Here is a 25,314-nt window from a genome sequence, read left to right on the forward strand (position 1 = left end):
ATATGACAAGCCTTTCAATCCTGGATTCATTTTTGTGAACCTCCTTTCAATCTTCTCCAATGTTAGTACATCCTTTTTGAGATAAGGGGCCAAAACAGCTCAAGTTTGACCTCAGCAGGCATTTGTAGTTCCTCAACATTGCATTCTAGCTTTTATATTCTAGGCCTCTCAAAATAAATGTTTATATCTCATTTGCCTTCCCTGCCACTGTATCCTGCATGAGGACTCCCAAGTCCCTTTGCGCCTCAGATTGTTGTATTTTCTCTTTGTTTAGAAAATAGTCACCCCCTTTCACTTCTTCTACGAAAATGTATGACCATATACTTCGCAACACTATATTCCATCTGCCGCTTCTTCGCCAAACCCCCAATCTGTCTAAGTCATAACGCCGCCTCCCTGCTTCCCTTACTCAACACTATCTGCTCCTCCACCTATTTTCCTCTTGGCCACAAAGCCATCAATTCTGTCATTCAAATCATTGAGATATAACATAAAAGGATGCGGTCCTAACACAGACCCCTGTGGAACACTATTAGTGATCGGCAGCCGGGCAGAAAAGGCTCCCTTTTTTCCCCACTCTTTGCCTATGGCAATCAGCCAGTGTTGGTGTCCTTCCTATAATACTGTATTATTAAGCAGCCTCATGTGTGGCACCTTGTCAGAGATCTTCTACAAATCCAAATACACACCATCCACTGATTATCCTTCGTCTATCCTGCTTGTTATTTCTTCAAAGAATCCCAACAGATTTGTCAGGCAAGATTTCTTTTGAAGAAACCATGCCTATTTTATCATGCACCTCCAAGTATCCCAAAACCACATCTTTAACAATCGACGCCAACATCTTCCCACTTCACTGAGGTCAGACTATTTGGCCTATTATTTCCTTTCTTCTGCCTTTCTCCCTTCTTGAAGACTGATGTGACATTTGCAAATTTCCAGTCCTCCAGAAACATGCCAGAATCTATTGATTCTTGAAATATCGGTACTAATGCCTCCACAATCTCTTCAGCGACCTCTTTCAGAAACCTGGGGTGTACACCATTTGATCCAGGTAATTTATTTACCTTCAGACCTTTCAGTTTCTCAAAACCTTCTCCCTTGTAACGGCAAATTCACAACACTTCTGCCCCCCGGCACTCTCAAACTTCCGGCATACTGCTCGTGTCTTCCACAATGAAGACTGATGGAAAATACTTAGTTCATCCTCTATTTCCCTGTTCCCCCATGACGACCTCTCCAGCATCATGTTCTAAGAGTCTCTCATTTACATTTTATATATCCGAAGAAACTTTTGTATTATTGTATTTTAACATTTAATATTATTGGTTAGCTTATTTCTATATTCCATCTTTTCATCCTTTATGACTTTTTAGTTGCCTTCATTTGGTTTTTAAAAGCCTCCCAATCCTCTTAATTCCTGCCGATATTTGCTCTATTATATGCCCTCTCTTTGGCTTTTATGTTGACTTTGACTTTTCTTGTCAGCCATGGTTGTGTCATCCTGACTTTAGAATACTTCTTCCTCTTTTGAGATGTATCTATCCTGTGCCTTCCAAATTGCTTCTACCTTGTGATCACCTACCCCTAAGGGTTCCTTTACTTTTAAGTTCTATGATTAATTCTGGTTCATTGCACAACACCCAATCCACAATAGCTGATCTCCTAGAGGGCTCAACCACGAGCTGCTCTAAAAACTCATCTAGCAGGCATTCTAGAAATTCCCCCTCTTGAGATCCAGCACCAGCCTGATTTTCCCAATCTGCCTGTATATTGAAACCCTCAGTGACTAGCGTAACATTGCCCTTTTGGCATGCATTTTCTGTCTCCCATTGTAATTTGTAGACCACATCCTTACTACTGTTTGGGGGGTCTGTATATAACCCCCATCAGGGTCTTTAAAACCTTGAAGTTCCTTAGCTCTACCCACGATTCTGATCCTATGTCACCTCTTTCTAATGATTTGATTTCATGTTTTACTGACAGAGCCACCCCCCTCTGCCTTCCTGCCTGTCCTTTCAATACAATGTGTATCCTTGGACGTTAAGCTGCCAGCTGTAATCTTCTTTCTGCCGCAATTCAGTGATGCCCACAGTGTCATATATGCCAATCTGTAACTGTGCTAGAAGATCATCTACCTTATTCCATATACTGCGTGCATTCAAATATAACACTTCAGCCCTGTATTCATCACCCTTCTCGATTTTGTCCCCCTCTTACATTGCAACTCATCTTGTTGACTGCAATTTTGCCCCGTCATCAGCCTCTCCCTGCTGGCAGTCTTGCTGTACGTTGCCTTTGTTTATAAACTAACCACCTTATCCTCAGCACGATCACTCCTGTTCCTAACCCCCTGCCAAATTAGATTGAACCCTCCGGAACAGCTCTAACAAACCTGCCCGTAAGCATATTGTCCCTCTTGTACAGGTCATACCATCTCCAGAAGATATCCCAATGATTTGTAAGTCTGAACCCTTGCCCCCTGCACCAGTTCCTCAGCCACGCATTCACCTGCCAAATCATCCTCACTGGCACATGACACAGGCAGCAACCCAGAGATGACTAACTTGGAGGTCCTGTTTTTCAGCTCTCTATCTAGCTCCCTAAAATGTCTCTTCATGGCCTCCTCACCTTTCCTACCCATGTCATTGGTGCCAGTATGTACCAAGATTTCTGGCTGCTCACCCTTCCCCTTTAGAATGCCTTAGACCTGATATGAGACATCCCTGACCCTGGCACCCGGGAGGTAACGTACCATATGGGTGTCTCTATCACGCCCACAGAATCTTGTCTCTGTTCCTCTGACTATGTTCTCTTCACCTCTCTGATCTTCTGAGCCATGTCACCAGACGCAGCGCCAGAAGCCCGGTCACTGCAACTCCCCATTGGTAGGTTGTCCCCCTCAACAGTATCCGAAGTGGTCTACTTATTACTGAGGGGACTGGTCACAGGGGTACGCTGCACTGGCTGCCCATTCTCTTCCTTCTCCTGACTCCTGCAACCTCCCTGTAACTCCTGCCTATCACCACCTCATTCTCCCACCTGAGTCGTAGGTCATTGAACTGCAGCTGCAGCTCCTCAACACGTTCTCTGAGGAGCTATGGCTCGGTGCACCTGATGGTTTTGTGGTTATCTGCAAGGCTGGAGGTCTCCCAGAGTTCCCACATCTCCCACACAGAACAAAACACTGCCCCTGGAACCAGTCTCTCTGCACTCTGTGTCCTAACAAATAAGGAACAAAGAATTAAGAAGAAAAAGAGAACCTTGTCAGATACGCAGCTCACCCAAGCCTAATCTTGCCTAAGCCTGATAATCCAAAGCCACTCCAAACACTGGCCCACTCTCAACAGTGGCCGCTCCGAGAATGGCTGCTCTGCTTGCACTTCTGTTATTTTAATTTACCCTCTCTAATCTTGAGTGTGAACCTAACTGGAAAGGTAGCTCTCTTCTCACACTCCCACTCAGTGATTGGTCACAGTCCAACTCAGATGTACGCTTGGTAGCCATTTCATTAGGTACCTGCCGCGCCTAATAAAGCGGCTACTGAGTGTGTGTTTCTGGTCTTCTGCTGTTGTGGCCCATCCATTTCAAAGTTCGAAGCTTTATGCATTAAGAGATGCTCTTCTGCACTCAACTGTTCGTTGTTTGAGTTACACTTGCTTTCCTGTCAGCTTGAACCAGTTTGGCCATACTCCAGTGACCTCTCTCATTAACACACATCAAAGTTGCTGGTGAACGCAGCAGGCCAGGCAGCATCTCTAGGAAGAGGTACAGTCGACGTTTCAGACCGAGACCCTTCGTCAGGACTAACTGAAGGAAGAGCTAGTAAGAGGTTTGAAAGTGGGAGGGGGAGGGGGAGATCCAAAATGATAGGAGAAGACAGGAGGGGGAGGGATAGAGCCGAGAGCTGGACCGGTGATTGGCAAAAGGGATATGAGAGGATCATGGGACAGGAGGCCCAGGGAGCAGGAAAAGGGGGAGGGGGAAAACCCAGAGGATGGGCAAGGGGTATAAGGGGTATAGTCAGAGGGACAGAGGGAGAAAAAGGAGAGAGAGAAAGAAAAGAATGTATATAAATATATAACGGATGGGGTACGAGGGGGAGGTGGGGCATTAGTGGAAGTTTGAGAACTCAATGAACTCAATGTCCCGCTAACTTCCGCTAATGCCCTACCTCCCCCTTGTACCCCATCTGTTATTTATACATATACACACATTCTTCTTTCTTCTCTCTCTCCTTTTTCTCCCCCTGTCCCTCTCATATCCCTTTTGCCAATCAGCTGTCCAGCTCTTGGCTCCATCCCTCCCCCTCCTGTCTTCTCCTATCATTTTGGATCTCCCCCTCCCCTTCCCACTTTCAAATCTCTTTCTAGCTCTTCCTTCAGTTAGTCCTGACGAAGGGTCTCGGCCCGAAATGTCGACTGTACCTCTTCCTAGAGATGCTGCCTGGCCTGCTGCGTTCACCAGCAACTTTGATGTGTGTTGCTTGAATTTCCAGCATCTGCAGAATTCCTCATGTTTGCGTCTCTCATTAACAAGGTACTTTTGGCGGCAGAACTGCTGCTCACTGGATGTGTGTTGTTTCTTGCACCAAACTCTGGCCCTTTTATGCTTGAAAATCCCAGAAGATCAGTTGTTTTTGAGATGCTCAAACCACCGTGTCTGGCATCAGCAATCATTCCACGATCAAAGTCACTTAGATCATATTTCCTCCCCATTCTGATGTTTGGTCTGAACAACAACTGAGCCTCTTGGCCATGTCTGCATGCTATATTGCTGCCACATGATTGCCCGATCTTGAGGCCCTCCATTGGTCAGGTTGCGTGCCAGCTGTCTCCATGATGTGCCAGGGCAGTATGTTGTGGAGAGCAAGCTTGCTGCTGATGTAGCAGACTCCCCCTCTCCACACAGCTGATGAATCCAGAGGAACAGTCTGGCACCAGTGACATTGCAGGAGTTGCCAGTCAGCATTGAACTCATCATTGGGCTGCCTTAGGGACTCCAGCTCCGGGTTTACTCCTGAATCCTTCCCCATGGGTGGGTATACCTTCCAGGCAGCGGAGGTTGAGATCAAAGTTCTCTGTCTCCTAGATGAGCTGCCAACCTCGGCAGACAAGCCCCATCTGCCCCAAGTGACTGGTTGTAAGGCGGCAGTAACCCACCTTGGCTCCTTCTGTCAGTGGAAACGGTTCTACTGGGCTTAGGAGCTTTTCTTAAAACCCGTACTTGTGACAATAATATTCCACTTGACTATTGTCCTTACCAAGTGCATGTTGTCTTCAGTACTGGCCCACCATGCCATGGAAAAGATGCCATTACGCTGGAAAGGTCTATTAGGATGTTTCTGGGATTAAGTTGTAGTGAGAGGTTGAGCAGTGTAAGATTTAATTCATTGGACTGTGGGAGAATGAGGGATAACCTTGGTGTATAAAATCATGACAGAAGTAGGCCAGGTGATTGCACGCAGTGTTTTTCCCAGTATTGGGGAATCAAGAACTAGAGGGCTTAGGTACAGGGTGAGGGAAGACATTTGATAGGAGCTTAAGGAACAAGTTTTTCACCTGGAGTTTGGCCTGTACATCAACTGAGCCAGCAGAGTGAGTAGTTGAGGCAGGTACATTAACTAAAGACACTTGGACAGGTATACGGGTAGGAAAGGTTTAGAGCAGAGGTTCCCAACCTGGGGTCCGTGGACTCCTTGGTTAACGGTAGGGGTCCAGGGCGTTAAAGAGGTTGGGTACCCCTGGTTTAGAGGGACTTGAGCCAAATGCAGGCAAATGGGACTAGTTTAGATGGGAATCGTGGTTGGCATAGAGCAGCTGTGCTGAAAGGCATGTTCCCTTGCTCAATGACTCTGTGAGCCTTCGATAGTACCTTGATTTGTGAATGTACCGAGGGAGAGAATATTAATAATTATTGTAGTACGTCCAGTGTACATGGAGCAGTATGGGTCCTTTGGCCCAACACAAAGCTAAATGTACTTCTGGGAAGGTCATCCTTCTTTCTAGCATTAATTTAATTGATGTTCTTATCTCTATTGATATTGGAAAACATTTTCTCTTCCAGATTTTGAAAGATGGCAGGAAACAGAGTGGATCTAACTAAATTTAACATCGATGCTCCGCGATGGGACCAGAGCACGTTCATGGGCCGGTTAAAACACTTTTTCAACATCACAGACCCACGCACAGTGGTATTATCCAATGCAAGCCTCGATAAAGCAAAGGATCTGGTCGACAGATGCAGGTACACAACCTACCATTCCGGCCGAGGAGGCAGGTGCTTTGTCACAACCAGATCCCAACTTTGGTAGACAAAGGTGGATGCACGTGTGCGAATCCATTTCCTACCACAGATGCTGCTCGAGCCACCAAATTCTTCTAGCAGATTGCTTGTTGTTCCTTCAGCACTAAAAAGTGAAATATAATTGTGGAAACACAAAAAGAGCTGGAAGAACTCAGTGGGTTAGGCAGCATCTATGGAGGGAGATGGGCAATCGATATTTCAGGTCGGGACCCTTCATCTGCACTGAAAAGAAAAATGGGAGGTAGTCAGTATAAAAAGATGGAGGAAGGAATTGGAGCAGGAGCTAGCAAGCAGGTGGATCCAGGTAAGGGGGTGATAGACAGGTATGTCAGACCCTGAGAGGTGATAGATGGAAGTGGCAAAGGATTGAAGGTGATGCAATCACAAATGTAATTATGCATTTTATTAGTGTTACATTCTTAAATAGATTTAATCAGAAGGAGCATTAGGAGGAATAATTATGCACTGAAAGTAAGAAATTAGTAGTAAATCACTGGCCATTCGGTCCATCTAGAATCCCCCAGCCCTTCTTCACACAACTTGTAGTGCCTCTCTTGATTGTTTCTTGTCCAAAGTCCATTGGTTTCCCACTTGGTGGGCAGCACGGTGCTGTAACAAATAGTGTAACACCATAGCAGCACCAGTGACCCAGGTTCAATTCTGACCCTGTCTGTAAGTTTATACGTTCTCCCTCTGACTGAGTAGGTTTCCTCTGGGTGCCCTGGTTTCCTCCCACATTCCTAACACGTACAGGTTAGGGTTAGTAAGCTGTGCATCTGCTAAGTTGGCGCTGGAAGCATGGCGACTCTTACGGGCTTCTTCGAACTGTGTTTATTGTTGATTCAGACAACACATTTCACTGTATGCTTGATATTTCAGTGTACCTGTGACAAATAAAACTAATTTCTCATCTTTAAAATGTTTAAAAAGTTTGTCTGTTTGGCGAGGTAAGTGGGTGAGTAGACTAATTTTTCCTGTTTCATTCCTGTAGAATTAGATAGCGTGCCTGCAGGGTTAGTGCTTTGTTCAGGGTGTCAGATGTGGGAATCCTGGGAGACCTCCAGCCTCCCTGATGGCCACATCTGCGCCAGGTGCACCAAGATGCAGCTCCTCAGAGACCGTGTTAGGGATCTGGAGCTGCAGCTTGATGACCTAGTGCTTATCAGGGAAAATGGAGAGGTGGTAGACAGGAGCTACAGGGAGGTAGTCATCCCTAGGCTACAGGGGTCAGAAAACTGGGTGACTGTCAGGAGAGGGAAAGAAAATGCCCAGATAGTGGAGAGCACACCTGTGGCTGTCTCCCTCAGCAACAAATATTTTGTTCTGGATGCTGTTGAGAGGGATGACCTGACAGGAGATGCCCACGGTGACCGGGTCTCTGGCACTGAGCCTGGCGCTGTTGTGCAGGAGGGAAGGAGGGAGAAGAGGAGTGCGGTAGTCATAGGGGATTCCATAGTCAGGGGAACGGACAGGAGATTCTGTGAGCCTGATAGAGATACCCGCATGGTGTGTTGCCTCCCAGGTGCCAGGGTACGGGATGTCTCGGATTGGGTCCAGAATACTCTGAAGGGGGAGGGTGAGCAGCCAGTTGTCTTGGTACATGTTGGTACCAATGACATAGATAGGACAAAGGAGGAGGTCCTGAAGAGAGATTTCTGGGAGTTAGGAAGGAAGCTGAGAAGAAGGACCTCCAGGGTAGTAATCTCGGGATTGCTACCTGTGCCACGTGCTAGCGAGGGCAAGAATAGTAGGATCAGGCAGATGAATGCGTGGCTGAGAGACTGGTGCAGGGGGCAGGGCTTCAGATTCTTGGATCATTGGGATCTCTTCTGGGGGAAGTATGACCTGTTCAAAAAGGACAGGTTACACCTGAACCCGAAGGGGACCAATATCCTGGCGGGAAGGTTTAATAGAGCTGTTAGGGAGGGTTTAAACTAATTTGGCAGGGGGATGGGAACCAGAATGATAGAGCGGAGGAAGGGGAAAACAGAAATAAATCTAAGATAGTGAGCAGTAAAGATGTCAGGAAACACAGGCAGGTGATGGGGCAAATTTGTAGCCATTGGGATGAGTTGCAGTGCAATGAAGTTGCAGGGCAAACAAAGCGAAAAGTACCAAATACTGGTCTTAAGGTGTTATACTTAAATGCATGCAGCATAAGGAATAGGGTGGATGATCTTGTCGTACAGCTGCAGATTGGCAGGTATGATATTGTGGCCATCACTGAGACCTGGCTAAAGGATGCATGCCTCTGGGAGCTGAACGTCCAAGGATACACGGTGTATCGGAAGGATAGGAAGGTAGGCAGAGGGGGAGGCGTGGCTTTATTGGTAAGAAATGATATAAAATCTTTAGAAAGAGATGATATAGGATCGGAAGGTGCAGAATCTTTATGGGTTGAGCTAAGAAATTGCAGGGGTAAAAGGACCCTGATGGCAGTTATTTATAGGCCTCCAAACAGCTGCAGTGATGTGGACTACAAATTACAACAGGAAATAGAAAAGGCTCGTCAGAAGGGCAGTGTTATGATAATTGTGGGGGATTTTAACATGCGAGTGGATTGGGAAAATCAGGTTGGCACTGGATCTCAAGAGAGAGAATTTGTAGAATATCTGCAAGATGGCTTTTTGGAACAACTTGTTGTTGAGCCCACTAGGGGGTCGGCTGTACTGGATTGGGTATTGTGTAATGAACTGGAGGTGATTAGAGAGATTGAGGTGAAGGAACCCTTAGGAGGCAGTGATCATAACATGATTGAGTTCACTGTGAAATTTGAAAAAGAGAAACCGAAATCTGATGTGTCGGTATTTCAGTGGAGTAAAGGAAATTACAGTGGCATGAGAGAGGAACTGGTCAAAGTTGACTGGAAAGGGACACTGGCAGGAAGGACGGCAGAGCAGCAGTGGCTGGAGTTTATGTGAGAAATGAGGAAGGTGCAAGACAGGTATATTCCAAAATAGAAGAAATTTTCGAATGGAAAAAGGATGCAACCGTGGCTGACAAGAGAAGTCAAAGCCAAAGTTAAAGCAAAGGAGAGGGCATACAAGGAAGCAAAAATTAGTGGAAAGACAGAGGATTGGGAAGTTTTTAAAACCTTACAAAAGGAAACTAAGAAGGTGTCATGGTCCAGATCGGAGTCCCTTTAAATTTACCTTGTTTATGTTACGATCCGGACCGTTGATTCCCTGTTTTCCCATGTCCCTCAGCTTTGGTGATTAGAGGCAATTAACACTCAGCTGAACCGGTAGTTTATAGTCTCCGGCTTTCAGCCGTTCGGCGCGGGAGCTTCTGCAAAGTCACCAAGGTACGGTGTGCCGATGTCATCTGGCCAGAGCAAGCCTAGTCTCTGCTGAAGCGAGTGCCGGTAATTCGCCCTTCCTCACCGGAGCAACCCTGTCCAGTTACCTCGCCGAAGCGAGCCTGCAAAGGTTCCTCATCGAGGTGGGTCCGTCAGTTAACCCGCCGGAGGGAAGCAAGAACCGCTGTCTACTATTCCCGGGCCGAGTCAAGAGCTCGCCACTACCCGGAGGCTCCAAGTCAAGTCCTGGCTCTGGGGGCATCCAAGTACCAAGTCAAGTCCTGGCCCTGGCGGTCTGTGATTCCTGTCTGTATCCCTTCTCTGCCCCTCTCGCCTCTAGCCCTCGTCTGTAGCCCTCGCCTGCACCTCGGTCTAGTTCTATTGCTGGAGCTAGATAGGTACTGTCTGGTGTTCATTGGTGTTTGTCCTGTCCTCACCTCCGTGGGGTAAGTCAGGCCATCTTGCTGTTGCCCCGCGGGGGTTTTTGTGTCCCGGCCCTATGTCCTGTACCCAAGGAGGGGTCCCGGCTCTCTGTTCTGTGTGTGAGTCCCGGCCCTATGTCCTGTACCCAAGGAGGGGTCCCGGCTCTCTGTTCTGTGTGTGAGTCCCGGCCCTATGTCCTGTACCCAAGGAGGGGTCCCGGCTCGCTGTTCTGTGTGTGAGTCCCGGCCCTATGTCCTGTACCCAAGGAGGGGTCCAGACTCTGTATTCTGTGTTGTGTCCATGGTTCCATGTACCTGCTCTCCCGAGACCGAGCCTCTGTTTTTCCATGTTCCTCCTCTCCCTAGCCCATGTCATGTCCATGCCTGGTTCTGGGGTCCGAGCCTGAGGCAAGACCCAGGTACTGGGTCCTTGCCCAGTCCCTGGCTCGGAGTCCATACCATAGCCTCTTCACGTCGCCTCCAGTTTTGGGATCCAATTCCGAGTCCTGGCCCAGACCCCTAGTCCCAGCCTAGTCGTAGTCCTGAGTCCTTGTCCAGTTGGCTATTCCTGCTCCTGCCTTGCTCTCCTGGTATCGAACAATAAACTAAATTTAAATAACCTCACAAGATGTGTCTTGCATTTGGGTCCACCCTTGCTCCCAATGCCCCACCATTGTGACAGAAGGTCGTTAAGAGGGAAAAGATGAACTATGAAAGGAAGCTAGCTAATAATAACAGAGGATACTAAAAGCTTTTTCAAGTATATAAAGAGTAAAAGACAGGTGAGAGCAGATACAGGACCGATAGAAAATGATGCTGGAGAAATTGTAATGGGAGATAAGGAGATGGCGGAGGAACTGAATGAATATTTTGCATCAGTCTTCACTGAGGAAGACATCAGCAGTATACCGGACACTCAAGGGTGGCAGGGAAGAGAAGTGTGCGCAGTCATAATTACGACAGAGAAAGTACTCAGGAAGCTGAATAGTCTAAAGGTAGATAAATCTCCCGGACCAGATGGAATGCACCCTCGTGTTCTGAAGGAAGTAGCTGTGGAGATTGCGGAGGCATTAGCGATGATCTTTCAAAAGTCAATAGATTCTGGCATGGTTCCGGAGGACTGGAAGATTGCAAATGTCACTCCACTATTTAAGAAGGGGGCAAGGAAGCAAAAAAGAAATTATAGACCTGTTAGCTTGACATCGGTGGTTGGGAAGTTGTTGGAGTCAATTGTCAAGGATGAGGTTACGGAGTACCTGGAGGCAAATGACAAGATAAGCAGAACTCAGCATAGTTTCCTTAAAGGAAAATCCTGCCTGACAAACCTATTACGATTTTTTGAAGAAATTACAAGTAGGCTAGACAAGGGAGATGCAGTGGATGTTGTATATTTGGATTTTCAGAAGGCCTTTGACAAGGTGCCACACATGAGGCTACTTAACAAGTATTCCCGTGGAATTACGGGAAAGTTACATACGTGGATAGGGCGTTGGCTGATTGGCAGGAAACAGAGAGTGGGAATAAAGGGATCCTATTCTGGTTGGCTGCCAGTTACCAATGGTGTTCCACAGGGGTCCATGTTGGGGCCGCTTCTTTTTACATTGTACATTAATGATTTGGATTATGGAATAGATGGCTTTGTGGCTAAGTTTGCTGATGATACGAAGATAGGTGGAGGGGCTGGTAGTGCTGAGGAAACAGAGAGTCTGCAGAGAGACTTGGATAGATTGGAAGAATGGGCAAAGAAGTGGCAAATGAAGTACAATGTTGGAAAGTGTATGGTTATGCACTTTCGCAGAAGAAATAAACGGGCAGACTACTATTTAAATTGGGAGAGAATTCAAAGTTCTGAGATGCAATGGGACTTGAGAGTCCTCGTGCAGGATACCCTTAAGGTTAACCTCCAGATTGAGTTGGTGGTGAAGAAGGCGAATGCAATGTTGGCATTCATTTCTAGAGAAATAGAGTATAGGAGCAGGGATGTGATGTTGAGGCTTTATAAGACACTGGTAAGACCTCACTTGGAGTATTGTGGGCAGTTTTGGTCTCCTTATTTAAGAAAGGATGTGCTGACATTGGAGAAGGTACAGAGAAGATTCACTAGAATGATTCCGGGAATGCGAGGGTTAACATATGAGGAACGTTTGTCCGATCTTGGACTGTATTCCTTGGAGTTTAGAAGAATGAGGGGGGACCTCATAGAAACAGTTTGAATGTTGAAAGGCATGGACAGAGTGGATGTGGCAAAGTTGTCTCCCATGATGGGGGAGTCTAGTACAAGAGGGCATGACTTAAGGATTAAAGGGCGCCCATTCAGAACAGAGATGCGAAGAAATTTTTTTAGCCAGAGTGTGGTGAATCTATGGAATTTGTTGCCACGGGCAGCAGTGGAGGTCAAGTCATTGGGTGTATTTAAGGCAGAGATTGATAGGTATCGGAGTAGCCAGGGCATCAAAGGTTATGGTGAGAAGGCAGGGGAGTGGGACTAAATGGGAGAATGGATCAGCTCATGATAAAATGGCGGAGCAGACTTGATGGGCCAAATGGCCGACTTCTGCTCCTTTGTCTTATGGTCTGATGGTCTTAAATCTTTTAATGTTTCATCCTGAAAAGAACTCCACCAATTCATTAGCAAAGCCTCTGTTTTATTGACCCTCAGTAGTATCACCCTAATTCCTGTTCAGTGGGCTTTATTTATCTTTCTAGATAAAACACAATTCTTTTCAAGTTAAATATGCTAAGGCAGCATGCTTATGGTTGCCTTGATAATATTTCTGACATCTTTGGAACAGTATTTGCTTTCCGCTGCACCGCCCCCCTCCCATTAATCTCTCTTGAAGGCAAAATCTTGCAAATTCACACAGCTGTTTATATGCACTGTCATCATGACCTCATCACCCCATCCTTTCCTCCGGGATCGAGTCTCCTACTGGTTTCCCACGCCGTACCAGTAAATAAACTTAAAAATCTAGAGAAGGGTAAATTCCAGTCAGACAAACACATTTAAAAGCTGTTAAAATACCAGAAGCTTGATAAGGATGCAAATCAGACACCACAGTTTCCAAAGGCATGTCTGAATCCCTCAAGATAGTATAGTGTCTAAAAAAAGTGACTTTTAGCAAAGCTATTGAAATATTTTAGAATCTGAGCTTTTAGAAGGTAGGAGGGCATTCAGCCCATTAAGCCTATGCAACAGTAATCTAGTTAGTCCTCTCTCTCTCTCTCTCTCTCTCTCTCTCTCTCCCCCTCCCCTCTCTCCTCCTCCCCTCTCTCCCTCTCTCTCTCCACATAACCATGCCATTTCAGGTAATGCACTCGAGATAATACCAGTTTGCTGCTCAAACAAATTCTCACTTTGCTTTCAGTCCTTACCTTTTTATCCTTGACTTTGTGTTATTGACCTTCCAGCTGAATTTCAGTTGGATATATTTATCGATGTTAGATTATTCACTCAATACATTTTCAGAATCTGGTTTATCATCACTGACATATGTCTTGAAATTCGTTGTTTTGTGGCAGCAGTACAGTGTAATACATAGAATATACTATAAATTACAATAAGAAATAAAAATATATATTAAGCTAAATAACTAGTTCAAAACAGGATCAAAAATAGTGAAGTTCACGTTGGAGTAGTGTTTAAGTTGGCCAGCAAGAAGATCCAACAAGTCAATACTTGAAGAAATACAGCCAGTCTGCTCACTGGGAGGCTGGACTATGAGACAAGAGCTCAAATATTTTGGCCACAGCATGAGAAAACAGGATTCCTTGGAGGGGACTCATGTTAGGTAAAACAAAAGGTAAAAGAAGGAGAGGACGACAGAGGCTACGATGGATAGATGGTATTACTCAGACAATGCGTATGACCTTGGGGGATCTTAGGGAGGCAGTTTCCAACAAGAAGGCTTGGTGTGCAGGGGTCCATGAGGCCACAACAACAAGAGTATTCATGGACTGTTGAGAAACCTGATGGCAGAGGGAAAGAAGTCGTTCCTAAAACGTGTCTTCAGGCTCCTGTAGCTCCTCTCTTGATGGTGGCAGTGAGAGCAAGTCCTGGGCAATGGGGTTATTAATGTTGAATGGCATCTGTTTGAGGCATCGCCCTTTCAAGGTGTCCTTGAATTCTTGAATTTGAATTTCAAGTCTGGTAACCAAGGCTACCAGAAATTTTAGATTGGTTCTGTTAACTGGCTGGCTTGTCAATGGGGAAAACTCATTAACGTGTCTCTTACAGTCTTTTAACTGCAAATTGTAGTATTTAATTGGGGTAAAAGGATTTGTCATTACTCAAATCCAACTTGGCAACCAGCATATTGTTCACTATTTTAATAGCTTTGATTCATGTATGCTTCAGCATAAACTACAGCAAGCACAGTAAATAATCTAATGATGGAGAGATGACCAGCATAGAACACAAGAGAAATAACTCCTAATCCAAGGTCATAAAGTCACAGAACACTACAGCACAGAAACAGGCCCTTCTGCCCCTCTAGTCCATGCTGAGCTATTAACCTGCCTAGTTTCATTGACAACTCTCTATACCCCTCCCATCCATGTACTTCTCCAAATTTCTCTTCAATGCTGAAATCAAACCCACATCCACCACTTCCACACTCACACCACCCTCTGAGTGAAAAAGTTTCCCCTCATGCTCCCCTTAAACATTTCACCTTTCATCCTTAATCCATGTCCTTCAGTTCTGGGGTCACCCAACCTCAGTGGGGGAGAAAAGCCTGCCTGCCGTAACCATTGTGTAAAATTATACCCCTCATAATTTTGTATCTCTCTATCAAATCTCTCCTCGTTCTCCTCCACTCCAGGGAATAAAGTCCTAGCCTGTCCAATCTTTCCATGTACCTCTGGTTCCTTAATGTTGTTATAGCTGGGTGTGGTGATAGGGACAAGCTCCCACTACCTGTTAAACGCTCCCAATGACGTGCGTCTCAAATAGCCTCTGACAACCAAGTCCAGCTCCTGGCCTTCACGTGTGGCTTAGCTACCAAGCCCGGCAGAACCATTTCTACTGACAGGAGAAGGGGCAAAGGCAGGTTATTGGCGCCTTAAAACCAGTTGCTTCGGGCAGATGGGGCTCATTAGCAGCTCATCTGGGAGAAGGAAAACTCTGATCTGAAACCTCCACGGCCTTGCAGCTATACCTACTCATGGGGAAGGCTTCAGGAGTAAACTCCGAGGGAAAGATCCGGAGCTGAAGTCCCTAAGGCAGTCCTACGTTGAGTTCAATGTTGACTACCAACTCCTGCTGGTACTAATCTGCATCGATCTCTGCCGTTCCTTTGGGTTCATCAGATGTGTGGAGAGGAGGAACTTGCTACGTGGGCAACAGCTTGCTCTCCATATTGTACTGCCCAGGCTTGCGTACCTAGACAGTAGGATGCAACACCTATGGTCCACCCTGACCGGCGGAGGCCCTCACCTCACATACGTCAGGTCCTCAAGTCCTGGCAACAGCCTTGTAAATTTTCTCTATTCTTTCAATCTTATTGATACCCTTCCTATAGGTGAGTGAGCAGAACTGTGCCAAATTACAGCACTCCTCGATAAGCATTCTACTCTTATTGCAGTGTCTCAAGTGGCCCTGTTCTTATGTGGTAACATTCAAGGCTTATTTTCAAACTCACAAAATAATTATGAATGAGGAGGGATATTGGCTCGTGGTGACTTATCCTTTCAGTGATAACTAGTCATAACCCTTCTCAGCATTCAACTGCCTGCTAAATAATTCTTTCTTGAAAATCAATTCGTGCTTCTGCTTCCTAATCTAGAAGTTCATTTCCTATGTTAATCTTGCTTCGGATGAAGAACTTCTGAACACTTGCCCACACTTCAGTTCTTGACACCATTGTCGAAGATTAATGAGAAATTGTGTTCCAGAATTAACTTTTCTGTCAACTTTACCATCTCATATGCTTCCCATTTCAAGGTCAACATTCTTGTGCTTTTCCCCACAGTACTTGGAACCATTGAATGATTGTAGCACAGGAGGAGGCCATTTGGCCCATCGTGTCCATGCCAACTCGTTGATAATGTCACATCATTTCAGTGATGAAAACTATACAGTTACCTCAAGGATGGCCTTGACAGGGTCTTGAAAGTTAAAAGTCCGCAAACTGGCTTCTTATAAATAGACAAGAAACCTGTGTGGGAGAGCTTTTAAAGAGGAAAAACCATTGCATTGGGACAGTTCCACTCTCTTGACCTTGAACGTCCAGATCCAGTGGTACGAGTATTCATCACTAACTGGGGTTTCCTTGTTTACTGTGGCTGACTTCACATGCTGGGCCAGGCACATCCCTATTTCACCAAGATTTGAGGCCTGATGGCGCCAAATAGCTCCTTGCATGCCACAGCGGCCACACCCCAGTACACCGCTTTGACAGGTGGACTGAACCAGGTGGGGGTAGCCGGCGGCCTCGTACACCGGTGAGACGGAGACATCCCTGTCCTTGCATGTGAAGTCAGCTCCAGCGGACTGGGCAAGTGGAATCTACAATGAGATCCAATGGCCAGGAAGGTGGTTCTACAATGCTTTGTGGAGAGTGAAGGGCATGGCAAGGCTCAGAAGACCTCGTGGTCATCCACTGCAACCAAGGAAAACTGTGTTTTGTGATGCTTGTTTGTATCACTAGACATGAACCTCTGAGCTCGAGAGAGTGGAACTGCCCCGGTACAGTGGCTTTTCCTTTCTCCCACGGAGGTTTCCTGTTATCGTCTGACACAATGGACAACCAACAAAAATGGCCATTTTCCTGTAATGCCATGGGATTTTATCTTGATTAGCAGCCTCATGTGGCATTTTATCAAATGTCCTGTGAAAATCCAAGTAAATGACATCCACTGCCTCTCGTTTGTCCACTCTGCTTGTTACTCCCTCAAAGAACTCTAACAGATTTGTCAGGCAAGATTTCCTTTTACAGAAACCATGCTGACTTTGACTTACTTTATCATTAGTCTCCAACTACCCTGAAACCTCATCCTTAATCATAGACTCCAACACTTTTTCAACCACTGAGGTTGGGCTAACTGACCTATAATTTCCTTTCTTTTGCCTTCTTCCCTTAAAGAGTAGAGTGACATTTGCAACCTTCCATTCCTCCAGGACCACGCCGGAATCAAGTGATTCTTGAAAGATCATGACCAATGCATCCAATATCTCTTCAGCAACCTCCCTCAAGACTCTGGGATTATAGTCCATCCGGTCCAGGTGACTTACCCACCTTAAGACCTTTGGGTTTGCCTAGCACTTTTTCCCTTTATAATAGTAATGGCACTCACTCCTACTCTCTAACGCTCACAGACCCCTGGCGTACACGTAAGGGGTTTCTTCTTTTATGTTACTGCTAAGGCTAATAAAATGGCTTCTCTGTAATGTTAACTGCTGAGTTAACGGTAGCAGCTTGTTTGGGTTATAATTACTGATAACGAGAATTGTATTCATTTGCTAACCAATTGGGATAGATGTTATTCTTTCTTGTGTGTCTGTAAGCTATTGTTTTCATGGGCTTTGGGGAAAAGGCACGATGGGGACAGAGAGAGGAGACGTGATGAGAGAGGTGCTATAGGCTGGGCGAGGATCGGACCCAAGAGGGATTCCGAGGCCCATGGTTTTTGGAGGAGAACCGAAGAGGAAGAACGTGCTGGACACACTTTGGTGAACCACCATGATTGGTCCCAGGTGGCAGGTCGAGGAGGTTGGCGGAGATCGAATGGTGGAACGAAGACCCCGCTAATTGAGCTCCAACGGGTGTGTACAAAGTGGTTGAACTTTGATAAGTTTGGCGCCTTTTACTTTCCTATTATATTGTATCTCTTTTAATTATATAATTCCAGTCTATAAAGTGTAATCTGTAAATGGTACATTGTGTGCTGTCTGTTATTTGGCGGTGTGGGGTACATCACACAGCATCCACACAAACTGGATTACCCAGTTTGGCGGGGACGAAGGCTGCTCCACCCAGACGAAAGCGAGCCGAGCTTTCCTTCAGGGTCCTGCTGTAACCCCGGCTGCCCACAGATAATCCTCTTCACTACCCCTGAGAAGGGCCAAAAGTCTCCTCATCCAACAAGGGGAAGTTAGCGAAAGGCAGCATGTACCACACATCCAGCACATCATCCTTCGAATTAGTATTCTTCCCCATTTCCTCGATTGGTAGCTGCTGTTTGATTTTCTCCAAACTGGAGCACTTGGCCTCCGCAGTCTCTTCAACTTCCTGCAATCGAGACGTTAGCTTCTCCTTTGACTCCTCTGCCTCTACCCGCAGTCGCAGCAGTTCGGACTCACGCTTCGTGTTCCTCTCTATCTGGGACGCAATTACACCGCCAGCTTCTTCCAATCCGTTCTGGATCGATTTCTTGAGTTTCTGCTGATCCTTTCGAAGGTTGGTCATTGTTTCGTCTCTCTGGATTAATTCATCAGTAAATGACCGCCGTTTCGGCTCGGAATTCCGTTTCCCCATCTCCACTTTGACGAGCGTGGACTCCAATTCTTCAATGGTTGTCCAAAAATTGCAGCACTCAGTCTCCGGCCTGCATTTCTGAACGTTCAGTTCAGCGGTGCAAATCTCCTCACTCAGAAGCTGTGTCCTTCTCCAGACCTGGCACTGGTCCAAAGAAAGTTTTACTTTGTTAATCTCTAGTCGCCCGGGATTCCCTCACTCGCCTCGCTTCATAGTCTTCCAAGGCGCATCCCAATGCTAGGAGATCATCCAAATACACCAAAACTCCAAGCAAGTCCGCATCCCCCATGGTCTTCCTCATGCCCCACGGGAAGGTTGCAGGGGTTCCGGATATGCCCTGTGGCATCTTTTCGGACCGGAAGAATCCTAGGGGACCTATAACGGCCGTCTTCTCCTTGTCGGCCTCACTCATCGGGATCTGGCAACATCCACTCCTCAGATCCAGCACATTAAACCACATCGCACCGCTCAGACAGACCATCGCGTCTTCGGCCCTTAGGGCCGTATACTGGTCAGGGACGGTGTGCCTGTTCAGAGTCCTATAATCCACACACATGCTGCCTACATCTTCCACGGATGCAGGGGCCCGTCACCGCGACCTCTCTCTCACCGAGGTGTCTTCAGCGGTCAACTCTCCTCCCTCGTGGTATTTCGGAGCGTCCATTAAGAAGGTCTCACCCTCAGATACCTCCCCCAGGCCATACCACCATCAGCTCTCGTTTAAATTCGGTACCGGCCCAATGCTGCTACACACGTCCTCACAAGCAGCTCGAAACACTGGGTGCACAGACAATGCGCCCAAACAGCTCTCACTCTCCTCCTCCTCCTGGCAGGCCCCCATGTGCCTCCTCACCAGCGGGGTGTTGGTACCCCCCAGAGTCGAAACGCTGCCCGTCTCAACAGGGTCCGGACACATCAGCATTAACGATTCACAACCCTCTGACACCCACACATTGGCCTTCAAGAACTCCAGTTTCACTGACCAATAACCGTCTTCTGGATAATCAGCAGCACTGGTACCCCAAATCACCGGTGCCCTTAATGTTGTCAAGGGTAAATGCTTCAGAAACCGGTTGTAAAACGAACTGTACAATAACTTGACCTGCGCCCCGGTGTAGAGGATGACTTTAGCATAGCTTCCATCTATCTGTAACGACACCCTAGGGCGTGGTCCCTCTAAGCCTGCAGGAATAGGGTCTTTTCCTTTCGGGAGTTCCTTGGTACATTGCTGGGAACGTGCTCCCCCAGAGACCCCAAGCCGTTCCTCCACTGGGCCTCCACTAAGTTTCCCGACCCCTCTCTGATCAGCTGAACAACTGAGGGAGGGGCTGATCCCCCTGGTACTGCAAGCAATTTATCTGCCCCCCTAGCCAGAGGAGGTACCCTGAAAACTTTCCCCCGATCTCCTGACACAGGTATGGAAAGCCCCCCAGGCGCTGCATTTTACTTCCAGTCGAACCAGACGCATTTCCCCCTGCTTTCAGATAACTGGCAGCTGTCACTACGAGGTAATTGAACCTGATAGTTCTGACAACATCACCAGCCCACCTACTCAAACTTCCAACCAATCACTGCCGCTCTCCCTCAACCGAGCACTCCCACTCATTCAACAAATGAGAGATCCGCTCCGCCCCTTTAGGGGTGGACATTATCCCAAAAACCAGGCGGAACCTGCCATAGCTGGAACATTTATTCGCAGACACTACCTCCGAATCAGGCCACTCTTTCCTCTCTCTCCCAACAGTATAGACAGCCCATGGCCCCGCCTCACCTGGGGCATCAATAGGCACTGGCAGTCCCACCACCAACTCGTCAGCGCTAGCCTGAACTCGAACAAAGACCTCCGGGGTACCAACAGCCACCCCACCCAACACGCATGCAGTAGCAACCAGCAATTCCACAGAGGTACACCAGCTTTCCGCCCCCGCAGCTTGCATAATTTAAACAGGCCGATCACACAATTTCCACAGAATCCAAGCCGGGACGATGGCCCCCACAATGTAGCCCCCGGGAAGCCTCAGGCTCGCTCGGCTCGCTTTTGTCTGGGGGGAGCAGCCTTCGTCCCCGCCAAACTGGGTAATCAAGTTTGTGTGGATGCTGTGTGATGTACCCCACACCGCCAATTAACAGACAGCACACAATGTACCATTTACAGATTACACTTTATAGATCTTACTAGAACTATGTAATTAATAGAGATACAATATAAAAAGAAAGTAAAAGGCGCCAAACTTATCAAAGTTCAGCCTCTTCGTGCACAACCGTTGGAGCTCAATTAGCGGGGTCTTCGTTCCACCGTTCGATCTCCGCCAACCTCCTCGACCCGCCACCTGGGACCAACCACGGTGGTCAGCCAGACCGCCTCCAGCACATCCTTCCTCTTCGGTTCTCCTCCCAAAAAGCCGTGGTCCTCGGATTCCCTCTTGGGTCCAATCCTCGCCCAGCTTACAGCACCTCTCTCATCACGTCTCCTCTCCCTGTCCCCATCGCGCCTTCTCCCCAAAGCCCGCGAAAACAATAGCTTACAGACACACAAGAAAGAATAACATCTATCCCAATTGGTTAGCAAATGAACGCAATTCTCGTTATCAGTAATTATAACCCAAACAAGCTGCTACCATTAACTCAGCAGTTAACATTACAGAGAAGCCATTTTATTAGCCTTAGCAGTAACATAAAAGTTAAGAAACCCCTTACATACAGCTAATGTCTTTCACAGTGAAGACTGATGCAAAGTACTTATTAAGTTCATCTGCTATTTCTTTGTCCTGTTACTATCTCACCAGCTTCATTTTCCTGTGGTCCAATATCAACTCTCACCTCCCTTTTACTCTTTATATAACTGAAAAATCTTTTATAATCCTGTTTATATTGTTAGCTAGTTTGTCCTCATGTTTCATCTTTTCCCTTCTTATAGATTTTTAATGGACTCGCCTTTGCTCTCAATTCTGTTGTTTACATAATTTGTGTGCTTTTTTTCTCGCTCCCTCTCTGCACTTTGGGTATTTGATCTTTTTTTTAAAGGGTTTGTTCAGGTTTTTTGTTTCATGGCTGCCTGTAAATCTCAAGTTTGTATCATTTATACATACTTTGATAATAAGTGTACTTTAAACTTTGTACTTTGCAGCCAATGACCTTTTCTGCTACCCTGACTGTTCGCTATCACTGTTGTATATTGTGAGAGGATGCAGCAACAACCAGACAGAATCGGCTGACATGAGGCTGCTCCTATGATACTAGCAAAGAATTGCACCAGGATGTTCTAGAGAAGATAGAATTTTACCAATTACTACAAGAAATACATCCTCTGCCAAGTCTTTTCGTTATTGAAAGAGATATGTTTCTCCCACAGAGGATCCTGGGAAATAATGAAGCCCAGGAACCTGCGCATTGCAACAGTGTTAACTGTAGAGTTGTTGATGTTGAGTGGGTGGAGAGGACGTGCGTTGTACCTGCGCATGTTACAATAAACTTGACTAGAAGTTTCAATCTGTGAACGACTATGTTGCACCACATTTTTGCTCGGCTGAAGAGAGACAGAAAGAGAATTTGATGATGTACATGGCTCCTTATTTTACTCTCCAGAGCTGGTACTCTGCCTCCAGGAACGACCAAGGAGCAGCTGCTGTACGCAAAGAAACTCTACGACTCTGCGTTCCACCCGGACAGTGGAGAGAGGATGAATTTGATTGGGCGGATGTCATTTCAAGTCCCTGGCGGGATGGCGATAACTGGCTTCATGTTGCAGTTTTACAGGTACGCCTACCAGCATTTGGTGCTCAGATCCAGCTTTCCTTTACGGCAATCCCAGGGGGAAGGTCACATGTAACTTGCTCTCACTCCTGGCGTACCGGTTCAGTGCTGGCAGATGTGCAGTCGCTGTGTGACCCACAGGTAACGCTGTCCTCTCGTGAGGTTTTCAACGCCAGCCTAGATGCTCCTTCTGCATTTTAGAAGGAGAAAGGGAGAGAGAATGCTGGAGGGGTGGAGAAGAGTGAGGGTGAGAGTGTGAGAGAGAGGGGAAGAGGGGAGGGAGTGGAGTTGGGGAAGGAGTGGGGTAAGGAGAGAGGGAGAGAGAGGTTAAGGGAGGGAGAGGGTGAGGGAGGGAGTGGGGAGAGGAAGAGAAAGAGGGAGAGGGTGAGTTGGGAAGGAGAGAGAGGGGCAAGTTAGAGGGAGTGTGAGAGAGGAAGGAGTGAGAAAGAGAACATAGTAACAGGCTTTTGCAGCCCGATAAGCTCATGCTGCCCAGTTACATCCAGGAGACTGTTCAACCTTTCTAAGAGACGTCCTTGGAATGTGAGAGGAAACTGGAGCACCTGGACGAAACCCACCTGGTCACAGGTGTCACACTTACAAATCAGTGCATGACACGAGCTGCTGAACCCACTCCAGCAGATTCCAGCACCCCTTGTATCCTCTCTGACTACATACATTTCTTTAATGGTAAAATGTTAACCACTGATCTCAAACAGAAGGATATCTGGGAAAACTGTCGAAAAGAGAGCTTTTGAGACGTTGGCTTTCATAGATCCAAGTATTGAATATATGAATTAGGATGTTATGTTGAAGTTGGATAAGACTTGGGTGAGGCTAAATTTGGATTGTTGTCTACAGTTCTGGTCACCTGTCTACAGAAAAGATATCAATGAGATTGCAAGAGTATTTGAATTATGAGAGGAAGCTGGTGACTAATATCGAAGAAGATACTAAAAGCTTTTTATATAAAGGGTAAAAGAAAGTCGAGGGTAGATATAGGACCAATACAAAATAACACTGGAGATATTGTGATGAGAGATGCAGAGATGGCAGAGGAACTGAATGCGTATTTTCCATCAGTTTTCACAGTGGAAGCCGTCTGCAGTATACTAGACATTCAAGAGTGTCAGGGAAGTGATGTTTGTGCAGTGAAAATTACGACTGAGAAGGTGCTCAGGAAGCTTAATGGTCAGAGGGTGGATAAATCTCCTGGACCTGATAGAATGCAGCCTCAGTTCTGAAGGAAGCAGCCGGAGAGATTGCAGAGGCATTAACAATGATCTTCCAAGAGTCGATAGATTCTGGCATTGTATCAGATGACTGGAAAATTGCAACTGTTACTCTACTAATTAAGAAGGGTGGGAGGCAGCAGAAAGGAAACTATAGACTTGTTAGCCTGACATCAGTGGTTGGGAAGCTGTTGGAATCGATAGTTAGGGATGAGATTACAGAGGACCTGGAGGCGCATAACAAGATAGGCCAAAGCCAGCGTGGTTTCCTGAAAGGAAAGTCCTGCCTGACTAACCCACTGCAGTTCCTTGAGGAAATTACAATCAGGGGAGACAAAGGAGATGCAGTATATGTGGTGTACTTAGATTTTCAGAAGGCCTTTGACAAGGTGCCGCACATGAGGCTGCTTAGCAAGATAAGAGCCCGTGGAATTACAGGGAAGTTACTAGCATGGGTGGAGCATTGGCTTGTCGGCAGAAAACAGAGAGTAGGAATAAAGGGATCCTGTTCTGGCTGGCTGCCGGTTACCAGTGGAGTTCCACAGGGGTCAGTGTTGGGATTGCTGCTTTTTGCAATGTATGTCAATAATATAGACTATGGTATTAATGGATTTGTGGCTAAATTTGCCGATGATACAAAGATAGGTGGAGGAGCGGGTGGTGTTGAGGAAACAGAGAGCCTGCAGAGAGACTTAGATAGATTAGGGGAATAGGCAAAGAAGTGGCAAATTAAATACAATGTTGGAAAGTGTATGGTCATGCACTTTGGTGGAAGAAATAAACGAGTAGACTATTATTTAGATGGGGAGAGAATTCAAAATGGAGAGATGCAAAGGGACTTAGGAGTCCTTGTGCACGATACCCTAAAGGTTAACCTCCAGGTTGAGTTGGTTGTGAAGAAGGTGAATACAATGTTGGCATTCATTTCTAGAGGTATAGAATATTACAGCAGTCCCCAACCACCGGGCCGTGGACCGTAAAGCATGTGCTACCGGTCCGCGAGGAAACGATATGAGTCAGCTGCACCTTTCCCTGTCACGCACTGTTGAACTTGAACATAGAGTTGCCAACTGTCCCGTATTTGCCGGGACATCCCGTATATCGGGCTTAATTGATTTGTCCCATGCGGGACTGCCCTTGACCTGTATTTCCCCCGCTAAGGTAGAGCATTCCTATGAAACCTTCCATGCCAAAATGGCGTAAAGCGAAGAAGCAATTACCATTAATTTATATGGGAAAAATTTTTGAGCGCTCCCAGACCCAAAAATTAACCTACCAAGTCATACCAAATAACACATAAAACTGAAAATAACACCAATATATAGTAAAACCAGGAATTATTTGATAAATGCACAGCCTATATAAAGAAGAAATTATGTATGTACAGTATAGTCGGGAAGATTAAGCCAAAACCGATTTGTGGAAAAAAGTCGGCACGTACGCGCATGCGCACGTCACGCATACGCACGCAGGTGTCCGCGCAAGGCTTCATGGTCATGGTAGTCTTTCCTGGGGTAAACACAAGTGTCCCGGGATTTGACTGCTACTTTTATCCCTTATTTGGGAGAGAGAAAGTTGGCAACCCTAACTGTAAAAGACATGTTGAGGTGAGTTTCACCCTACTTGAACACCACCCCCCACCCCTGGTTGGCCAGTCCGCAAGAATATTGTCAATATTAAACCGGTCCGCGGTGCAAAACTGGTTGGGGACCCCTGGAATGTAAGAACAGGGATGTGATATTGAGGCTCTATAAGGTACTCGTGCTCCTTATTCTAGAAGGTATATACTGACATTGGAGAGGGTTCACAGAAGGTTCACGAGAATGATT

At 46.5% G+C, this 25,314-nt stretch overlaps 1 protein-coding gene across 3 annotated transcripts in view; it reads left to right on the top strand.

The window, feature by feature from the left end:
• The window catches only part of sfxn2 (sideroflexin 2), a 142,104-nt gene that overhangs the window by 26,691 nt on the left and 90,099 nt on the right, over window positions 1-25,314 (top strand). For all 3 annotated transcript variants that reach the window (XM_063071286.1, XM_063071284.1, XM_063071285.1), the window contains 2 exons: window positions 6,067-6,246; window positions 22,086-22,256. In XM_063071286.1, coding sequence (XP_062927356.1) covers window positions 6,077-6,246; window positions 22,086-22,256 — 341 coding nt within the window. In that variant the 5' untranslated portion in view covers window positions 6,067-6,076. The remainder of the gene's footprint in view (window positions 1-6,066; window positions 6,247-22,085; window positions 22,257-25,314) is intronic.

Source organism: Mobula hypostoma, chromosome 19 (assembly GCF_963921235.1).
Source record: "Mobula hypostoma chromosome 19, sMobHyp1.1, whole genome shotgun sequence".
Lineage (NCBI taxonomy): Eukaryota > Metazoa > Chordata > Chondrichthyes > Myliobatiformes > Myliobatidae > Mobula > Mobula hypostoma.